A 10,088-nucleotide genomic window follows, 5' to 3' on the forward strand; every position below is an offset into this window, starting at 1 on the left:
GCAGAGCGGCCATTGCTGCTGTTGCTGCGGCTGTGCGGCTGTGCTGCTGTGGTTATAAGTTTGCCAGCAGTACAGTACGATCCCGTTTCCCCGCTTTCATCGCGAGATGTCCGGCCGTTCTGTTGATGCTGATGCAGAGAAAAAGTCCCACAAAGAGCAAAGAGTGTGATATCTAGTGCTTCGTTGCGTGAAAGTGAGTGATTAATTTGAAGCGCAGGCAGTAACTAACATAAATTTAGTTGAAGAAAACGATTGGACTCGATTCATTTATTTTACATGAATAGAATTTAACCAGTAAATTCTGATATTTTTCAATAGGATACACATCTAATTAAGTGATAACTTACCTTGACGATAAAATCAAAAAGTGTAATCCATCGACTGGAAATCATATTTTACCATCCTATTATTAGCTACTAGTGATGGAACAATAAAATCTTTTGTTTGATTAAAAATAGGCTTTTAAATTATAGGTAGCTAATATGCATCTAAGGGGTTACTCAAGTAAAAGTACATAAGTATTAACAAAAAAACGTACTTTAAGTATCAAAAGTAAAATGCTTATTAAGCAGTAAAGGTCCCTGTTAGAGTTGTCATTAGCTATGATATATTAGGCTACATTACTTACATTACATTACTGGCTTTGAAACAAATTTTACTGGATAGTTTAATCTGAAACAATACATCATATTTTATAAATGGATCGAATGTTCTGTTTGTCAAATCTTAATCACCAATAGTGGCACTGCCTGTCAGATTAATATAACTGAGTAAAACATGCAGTAGGCCTGTTTCTGTGTGAATTGTCAAAGTAACATTAAATCCTCTTTGAAGTACCTATTCACTAATTATACTTTAAACCACGTTAAAGCACATACAACATCTAGCAATCTGGCATTCAAAACCACTCTCCAAAAGCAAAAATTGTCTATTACACCAAATGTCTCACAAAAAATAGCAAAAAATAAATTTGTCGTTCCTCGGTTTTTATTGAGGGCCAGTGTGTTTAAATTACCAATGGGAAATTGTGTAAGATCAAAGCAGCCAGTGGAGAGAAAATATCAAACGAATATCAAAGATGAACTCTTCGTTTAAGTCTTTACATGTAGGACTAATGTTAACCTGATGGGGCTTTTCTTATGACTTTGATGCTGAGAGAATAAAGGGAAGAAGTCTAGATGCGCCTGTCATCTGTTCACACATGAAGCACAGTGGATCACACTAATCTATAAATTCCATTATATCCAAAGGCTGAAACAGGATTAAACAATGGCTATCAAAACCTTTTGGTGCAAATACACAGTTTAAAAGGTGGAGTATGGCTATTAGGCTCTTAATTTGTTCCTTTAGTTTTTACTTTGTTCATAACTGAAAGTAGATTAGCCTATACCCTAATTGGTGGAGATTGTTAATTAATGCGAAATTGCAAATAACCCGTTAAAACAAAATCCTAATTCCTAATGCCTACTCTAATAAAACATTTTTAAGATTCAATACTGACTACTGAGGAAAATACAACTTTGTCAAACACAGACAGGAACACATTATAGCTCCTGCACACCCTCATTTCACAACAGTTTGTCCAGTTAGGGACATAATGTGGTGAAACTCAATTCTCAATATTTGTCTAACTGGCATAGCCAAAATTATGATGAAATTAAATGAGTGCACATATTTTGATGTGGGACCTTCTGAATTCTGCTTTTAAGAACCCCTGGAATTCCCCAGGCCCAGGGTGGAAACCACTTGCATTAATAACCTCTAGGCTATACGTATTCTGTTATTCCATTATCCAGGCATTCGATTAGGTTGTAATTTGTGTGTGGGTGCGGGGTATAACCCTGGGGGCCTCCTTCTCCTCCCCCTTCTACATGGCTGGCTTCAATCTCTGTCACAAACAGAGTAGTAAAACAGTAAAAACATGTTAAAGAAAATCATGTGACCTTGGGAACTATCCATTTGCACCTTGTATGAGCTTTGAAATGCGCTATTGTAGTTGACGTCTTCATTGTGGTCAGATCGATATTCAATAGGCTACAGCAACATCTGATCAGCCCGAAGGCGATTCCGATCGACCCTGCCTCTGTTAAAAAAGTTCCCTTTTTATGGACATAAATAGTAATGAACAGAGGGAAAGTGGGACACAGACGCACTAAAGCCCCTCTGTGTGTCTCACAGCCGGTAACAACTACATATCGGAAACCGACGAGCACAAAAGCTAAAAAGAAATCCCGAAACGCTGCGATCCCACAGTGCTTCTGTCATGCTGCAGAAATCGACATGAGTACAAAACGACCACACGCGCGCGCCCGCAAACACTTCTGCACCTTCAACTCATTTATCAACGCGACTCCCAAGGGAGGGGGCAGCTGTGGGCGTGCATTTGTGTGCGTGAGCGCGTGTCTGTAGAACTGCCAAAATCAATGCCATATAGTATGTAAAATGGGCCCTTGCGCCACCGTTTAGATACAAACAAGATAAACCAGCCATGCAAAGTGCGGTTTGACCCCCATGGCCACACAACTCTAAACTAAACGCAACTAAAATATTAACGCTACAAGTCCAAACTTCATTTTGGAGAGGCTGATTTGGAGAGAGAAACTTGTTTTATGATCAATTAAAAGATGCATAACAACAGTCCGTTTATTGAACAGCTGCAGTTTTATTTCTGAAGTCATTCAAGTGTCAAGTGTTGGGGTATTTTTAAGCCAGCAGTTCAGACAGGTATAGTCCTTTCCTGTTACTGCCTGAGCTCCTTACAAGAGCCCTGCACTTTGAAGCCTCTGTCTTTGATTCGTCTTTTAAGACCACAATTAAAGATAGGCTATATGGGCTCCTGCGCTGTTCAAAGCATCGTGGAAAGATCAATGAAGGGATTGACAGCCAAGTGATGCCGTTTGCACAGGTGTGTGTGGGTGCGTGTAGTGCGACTGTGTATAGCAATGCGTGTTTGTGCGGGTGCTGTAAACGCGCGGCTGGGTTACATAAAACCGGGGTAATAAATCAACAACCGAGTGCGAAAATTGCGCAAATTGGGGCTTTCCTCTCTCTCCCACTGCACCTGAGTCATGTCGAAATTTGTGCGTGTGGGTGTAAAACGTTTAGGATAATGGCAATGTCACTTTCTTGCTGTCTGACACGTAGGTAACAGGCATTCGCTTTCTCCTCATGTCTATTTCACACACAAGTTATAGCGCTGAGTTGCACACTCCACTGCGACTCTCACAAACAGTTTCTCACACAGGTTACGCACTACTGAAGTACCCAAGAGCAATATCTATATCAGCAGTTGCGTATCTGGAAGGGTGCATGATATAATTAGCCTGTCAGACTAAATTTTATTAGCAGTATTTTCTCTCTCTCTCATTCTAAGTCCCTGCGTATCGTGGACTGAAATTGTACATCGAACTAAAGACAAGAGAACGACGAGCAAGTGGATGAAGATGCCTCTTTTCAATCAGGAACAGCAATGAGCCATAAAAAGAATCGGGGTGCATTTGCATAACGACTAGAGGTAATGCGGAGCATTGCGTTATATAGATGTGGAGTGCAGTGTGCTGGTCTCACTGCGCTTCATCCTGCTGCTGGGGAAGCTGAGAGAGCAGAGGGTACCGCAGAAATAAAAGGCTGAACTGAGTGGGGAGAGAGAGAGAGAGAGAGAGAGAGAGAGAAGGAGGGAGGAAAACCCTGATATGCACCGGAGTAAAGGGGAGTATCCCGAGAAGAAAGAGAGAGAGGAGGAGGAGAGAGATAAATAGCAGAGGAGAGGAGGAGAAAGGACATGGGCTGCTGCAACCAGGGTTACCTGCATATATCAAGAGACCGCGGGAGTTTAATCTAATTAACGGAGCTGGTGACTGCGCCAAAACCTGCTCTCATTGGGGATTTTCTCCTACTGCTCATCCAACTTTTCCTTTTCTGCGCTTTTCTGGCTGACCCTTGCTCGCTGCTCGTAAAGTCCCTACTCATCACCTGGATCTCGGTTCAGATCTCCTGTACTGAAAAGCAGATCGGTTGTTGTATCTGTGATGGGGGCAGCGGCCGAGGTTGGGGGTTTCACCAACGGATTTCTGGACAGCTTTGGTCCCGCGGGCGCAGTTGCGGCTCCCGTTGGTTCTCATTTTGTTCTCAGCCCAGCTGGGGCGGTGGACTACAACTCAGTAACCGGACTGCTGATGGGAGGACAGGGGCAGCAGCAGGAGCACCTGGTGTCTGCGGAGAGGCTGTCCCGGAGCCTGGCGGACCTCAGCCATCTGAAGGGGATCCTGAGGCGGCGGCAGCTCTACTGCAGGACCGGGTTCCACCTGGAGATCCGCCCCGATGGCACTGTGCAGGGCACCAGGAAGGACCACAGCAGATTCGGTACAGGCCCCTTTACAATGAAACCTATATGCTACTATTTATTATTGTTATTAGTTGTTGTAGTAGTTTATTATGGGATTTTTGCTATAGGCTCTCTTGTGCCATACAGTAGCCTGTCAGGTAGGCATGAGAACACACACAGAGAGACAAACAGAAAGAGACCACAGAGAGAGGAAGAGAGAGAGATTAAAAAAGGAGAACATCTAGTGTAATACTTTCATTTTAATGTATTTATTTGTTATTCTATAATATTCACGGTTTGTGCCATGCAACAAAATGGATTAAAATTAGATTTAAATGGCAAATGAGAGAGAAGTGATGGTGGTGGGTGGGTGTTATAATTCCAGGGGAACATAGCTGCACCGCTCCCACCTTCTGAGGCACCCACTTTATATAACAATGAAAACTGTCAATATCTCATGATAATACCCATGCTGCCCCAGTCCTATAGGTTATACTATAATTAAATGCTAATGGTACTGTCATGGCAGCTGCTGCTGTTCTAACCCTAAAATGTATGGTGCTACCAGCAGATGTTCTAACACTTCCAATGAAACAAGATACATTTCAAGGTAAATAAGCAATAGTTGGAATATTTTATGTTTGCACATTTGACCACATTTCCTTTTTGAGATTAGATTGGGAGCTTTTCTTTACTTTCTCCATCTTATCCTCAGTTATCAGCATAAACAGCTGCAGCTTATAGGCAGATCAAAAGTAGACCTTTTAGAGGGTGCTTTTAGTGTTGCAGGGCTGTAGCACTTCTTGCACTTGATTTATTCCATTTCAGATTTGGATATAACTTCATGCCAGAGGCCATTCCAGACACTCAGCCTTGCTTGTCAGTCAGCTGCTGTAAACTTACACAGAGCTATGTATACTGTACTTTTATGTACTGAGTTCAGGCAAATTTTAGTCTAACAGTCAACACTCTTTAGATATCTTACATTTGGCTAGGTTATTTAAACAATTTTACAAATGCATGATATTGTAGAATACTGTACCCAGTGCTTAAAGTATGCTGTTTAAAATTGTGTTTATGTTATCAGGTGTGTTAATGGGGTTGAAAGCACTGGTTGTAGGCTGCCTTGGACAAAATCATCTGCCTCATGAGTCTAATGTTATGTGTGTGTGCAGGTATTCTGGAGTTCATCAGTCTAGCTGTAGGCCTGGTCAGCATCAGAGGGGTGGACAGCGGCCTATACCTTGCCATGAACAGCAAGGGAGAGCTGTATGGATCAGTGAGTACACACACTATTGAACACACACTAAACATTCATGTTCATCTGCACACTGATGTATATTTACAGCGTACCTGTATTCAACATGTCTGATGTGTAACCCACTACCAGCAGGTGGCACATTTCACAGCATAAAACTCACATTTCCTTTTTGTCTGCTTGTTTTTCTTGCCACAGGAAAAGTTGTCAGCAGAATGTGTTTTTAAGGAGCAATTTGAGGAAAACTGGTACAACACATACTCCTCCAACATCTACAGGCATGGAGAGAAAGGTGCGTTTTACTTTGTTGCTCTGAACAAAGATGGAACATCCCGGGATGGAACAAGGTCGAGACGACATCAGAGGTTCACTCATTTCTTACCAAGGCCTGTAGACCCAGACAGAGTACCAGAGCTGTACAGGGATATACTGGGCCAGAGCTGAGACTGTAGAGGGGCTGCTTTGACCCTGCCAGAACCAAGCTTGAGCTGTAAAGCCACCCATGTGCACCTAATTTCAGTCTCTTCTTGAGGAAGATGGAAGATCTTGTTGATCTGGACAAAACAAGATCACAAAAGTGCACCAAATAAACACTCTCCACTGCTGGAATGCAGGAAGGAAAGAGACCCCCTGTAACTGTCCAGGGAGTTTGACTGAACAGTACCAGAGATCTTCTGGAGGATGTGAAGGCATCATGACAGAGACAAAGATTACCTGGGCACCAACTATTGCCTCTTTTTTGGCCTATGCAGAGACCATGGGGCCCAAATAGATCATTTTTGGATTTCCTTTGAGTCTCCATTAATTAAGTCCAACTACCTGCTAGTTCAAACTGCATGCTTATGAGGTCAAAAGTATGGACCTAACAGTTGAGATTAACAACTGGCTGCTAAAAGCTCTTTACTGCTGTCTTGTCAATTCCACTGTTTTCAGTAGACCTTTTAATTTTAATCTATACTGCTGTGGCTGCTAAGTAAACAAGTCATTAAAAAGCATAATCCACAACACAGTGTGGCTGGTTTACACAAATAAGTAGTTTCATGCACTGGAAAGCAACACTGTTTGTTCTGCAAAACGGGTCTGGGATCTGGTGGAAGCACCTGTGTCACACCGACTGTTGTCAAGGCATGGATGGATCCTCTTTGAAATTTTTCCAAGTATAGATGCTGCTCAGAAATGATGACTTTTCTACAAAGTGCATGTGGGATTCCAGAAGAAAAAGTGGCCAAATGGAGTTTTTTAAAGACTTCTTCTGTTGTGTCCCATGGGAAATTTTCTGTGTTCTGTTGGAAATCTAGCAACTCAGACCAGAACCCAGTGAAGGAATCCTGTTGTTCTCTCACTGACTGCAGTGAATCGATGAGGATGGGACCCAACAAAGACACCTTTACAAACACATTGACAGACTTTATTCTTATTTATAAGGTTTTGCTTCCTAGGACATACAGTATATTTATTTCATATATTTATTTATTTTGAGAATATATTTTTACAGGTATGAGATAAAATAAAAAACAGAACAAGCAATGAGAGATTTTGTTTCCTAGTTATTGTCATCATACTATAAACTGCTCTATTTACTGTGTCATTGAAGGTGGTATATTCACACAACTTTTTGGACAGTGTGCCCCCAAAGATGAATGTACAATAGAGTGGGGATACCCAAACAGAGCCTGATGGGACTCATTGGTACCCAAGGGTTCGGGCCGAGTTCGAACAGTAATTTTGAAATTATGTTCAGGTCTGGGTCGGGTTCAGACACATAGGTCAAACTTTAGACTAAACAGCTGGAGCGCTCAAATGTCTACTTCATTTAATGATAAGGAGGAAAACACCAAACAAGCTCAACTGCCTCAGGCTCAGGTTAGGTTCCGACATTATATACTGTAGGCCTGACAGGTCTGGGTCGGGTTCGGACAACACGCTCTCAGGCAAGGGTTGTACAGTTGTACAACTGTACAACTGTATGGTTTATTAAGCTGCAAAATAAATAATATGGGTCACAACAGTGCAGTTCTGTACTACTACCCCAAGTACATTTATCATTTGGTTAATCTGATCACCTTGATTAAAAACTTTTGTAGAAATTTTCATTTTTTCAGAGCTGGCCAAATATTTTATCAGGAGATGTTGTTGGAGCCAGTATACCACAGAGCTGGTGCTCTAGAGATTTTGTATTGCACTTCAGTAAAGTTGGAAGACTTGCAAAAGACAATGGATCATAAAAATTAAAAATTAAAAAAGTTGCATATAGACCTTATTTGATGGTAAACATCATGACTTCCAAACTCCTCAACTTCAGTTTGTGTAAAATATTTGTAATCTCCAAGCCCTGGCCAAGATCACTTGGGTAATTTGATTTGACAAGGCTGCTCCACAATCACATTAGGTATCATATAATTGTTCTATACAAGCTCTCCAAGCACTCCTCAAGACTAAATTGACTTTTACAGGTAATATCACTAGAGTGCCTCTTTAAAATATATAATCTATCTATAAGGCAAAGTATACATGATACAAGCCAATTGGATTATGGTACCTCTTCTGTTTGATGATGCCAATACATCTGTTAAAAACAGAGCCAGAGTATTTCACATCTTGTTTGCACTTTAATACATCAAAGTCTTTGTTGAATTCACTAGGTGGTACCTATTCCAGATTCACGGTGGCTGAGTCATATACTACAACAGCCATAAAACAACATATCTCCACATGTTACACAACCCTAGGACTCTCATTTGCTCTTGCAGCTGTAGAGGTACAGAGATTGTTTAGACTGAGTATGAGCTACTGTAGCACACACTAGGTTTGCTACATGGTGCAAGAATAGTGCTGTCTGAATGCTAAAGCAGCTGGTGTGCAAACAATTAAATAACAGGGCAAGGACTGTGGAAAATAAATATGGCTGCCTTGTTAAAGGTTAGATGTTGCTACAACATATGATAGCATCATCTATAGCTCATGGCTCCAATAATATCTAATAAAAGCCCCGCTACCTAAAGTCTCGTTCTTTGTGATACTGTGAATTGATCATAGTCAAATTTACTTTCCATTTCAGAGGAAGGAGAAGGAGGGAGAGGTCAGGTTCAAGTACACACCTTCAAAACTGGTGACACTGTTTTTAACAACTAGACCCACATAATGACAGAATGAAAGGCCCAATAAAAACAAGGTTACCTTGCTTCATGAGGTCATCCATTAGGTCGGCACTTGCTTCCTCTGACAGAAATAGCAGTTAGGCCAGTGATTGGCAGGATGAGTGATCTGCTTCATGTTTTAATCCAGTACTTCAACATTCCTTTATCTCTCTCTTCATCACTCTGCTCTGGGTGAGTCATCCCTTGTTCTTATGACACCTGAGATTGAACTGGGCGGATGTCACTGTGGTATAGGCGAAGGGTTACAGAGACTACAGTAGTATTTGTATTAGAAAACCATGTAGCAAAAACATCACAGCGATAACTGCCTGTTGCCATTCTAACCAAACATGCTGGGAAAACTGACAGTCACCAGCTAAGACTGGGAAGTCTGCTTTTCTATACCACTATGTGAACTCAAAGGCCTGCTGTCGAAAAAAAATTACAAATAATTTCAAATGATGAATCTACCTCCGTTATCATTAGTCATCTAAGAACTGAAAGCTTGACTGGTGTAGCATCAGTAACTAAGTGTGATGGGACTTAGAATTGTCAATTCTGTAACAACTGAGCAAACTCTATCTGCTGAGGATGGTCTCGTCTGATCAAAAGCTGAAGAACAGCTGCTAAATGGTCCTGGGGTTGAGATTATTTTGTTAATCTTCATGTCTATCTGTGTTAGTCATTGCATAACAGTTCATTTATAATTAGGTAACTGACCCATGGGACTTCAATTAGTAATGCAATATGTGTGATTTAGATATTTACCCCTGTGCAATGTGTAGTTGCCTTTGGCTATAAATCCCTAGATATGGTCCCTAAGTTATGTTAGTCAAGAACAATACTTAGAGCCCCTTCTATGGCACTAAAAGATCTCAGTGTGCTCTGATAGGAATGACAAGCCTTAGCATAACTTGACTGACCCCGCACAGCACTGAAGCAGAGGTCAGTGCTGCCTTTCAGCATGTAGTGTACTCATCAACATCTGGCCTGTGTTTGCCTGACACTGGGGAAACACCCGCTCTGTCATATTTACACTGAAATTGTTTTTTGTTTTCAGGTGCATTTCACATCAAGGAGATGTTACCATGTAAAGGTCAGTGCCAGCATACAAGCTCATTGGCTCGGCAACATGTTTCAGATAAGATTACAGAGCATCTGCTTAGTTGTACAGGCAGGAACATGGTTACATTGTGTCTGGTTAAGACATGGTTCAGTGCATGTATAATCTGCTAATAGGGGTATACAGTGTTGGATGAGAGGAAGAAAACATCACATAGACAGTGCCTGAGTACCAGCATACATATACTGTGTATGTCAGACACACACAGAGCGAGAGAGAGAGAGATCATAAAAACCAGTTGGGGGG

At 41.4% G+C, this 10,088-nt stretch overlaps 1 protein-coding gene across 1 annotated transcript; it reads left to right on the forward strand.

The window, feature by feature from the left end:
* The first annotated feature begins 3,716 nt into the window (after positions 1 to 3,716).
* Positions 3,717 to 7,004, forward strand: LOC109970699 (fibroblast growth factor 20-like). The gene is made up of 3 exons (XM_020618447.1): positions 3,717 to 4,362; positions 5,500 to 5,603; positions 5,781 to 7,004. Exons 1-3 carry the CDS (start codon positions 4,029 to 4,031, stop codon positions 6,024 to 6,026), a joined length of 684 nt encoding a protein of 227 aa, XP_020474103.1. The 5' UTR covers positions 3,717 to 4,028; the 3' UTR covers positions 6,027 to 7,004.
* The last annotated feature ends 3,084 nt before the right edge of the window (positions 7,005 to 10,088 follow it).

The sequence above is a fragment of the Monopterus albus genome, unplaced genomic scaffold (assembly GCF_001952655.1).
Source record: "Monopterus albus unplaced genomic scaffold, M_albus_1.0 scaffold205.1, whole genome shotgun sequence".
NCBI classification, from domain to species: domain Eukaryota; kingdom Metazoa; phylum Chordata; class Actinopteri; order Synbranchiformes; family Synbranchidae; genus Monopterus; species Monopterus albus.

Bases quoted from the DNA above. Each gene is read 5' to 3' on its own strand.
- LOC109970699 (XM_020618447.1), top strand. From the start codon at position 4,029: ATGGGGGCAGCGGCCGAGGTTGGGGGTTTCACCAACGGATTTCTGGAC. The intron at 4,363-5,499 runs GTACAGGCCCCT...GTGTGTGTGCAG, and splicing joins GAAGGACCACAGCAGATTCG to GTATTCTGGAGTTCATCAGT. The intron at 5,604-5,780 runs GTGAGTACACAC...TTCTTGCCACAG, and splicing joins AGGGAGAGCTGTATGGATCA to GAAAAGTTGTCAGCAGAATG.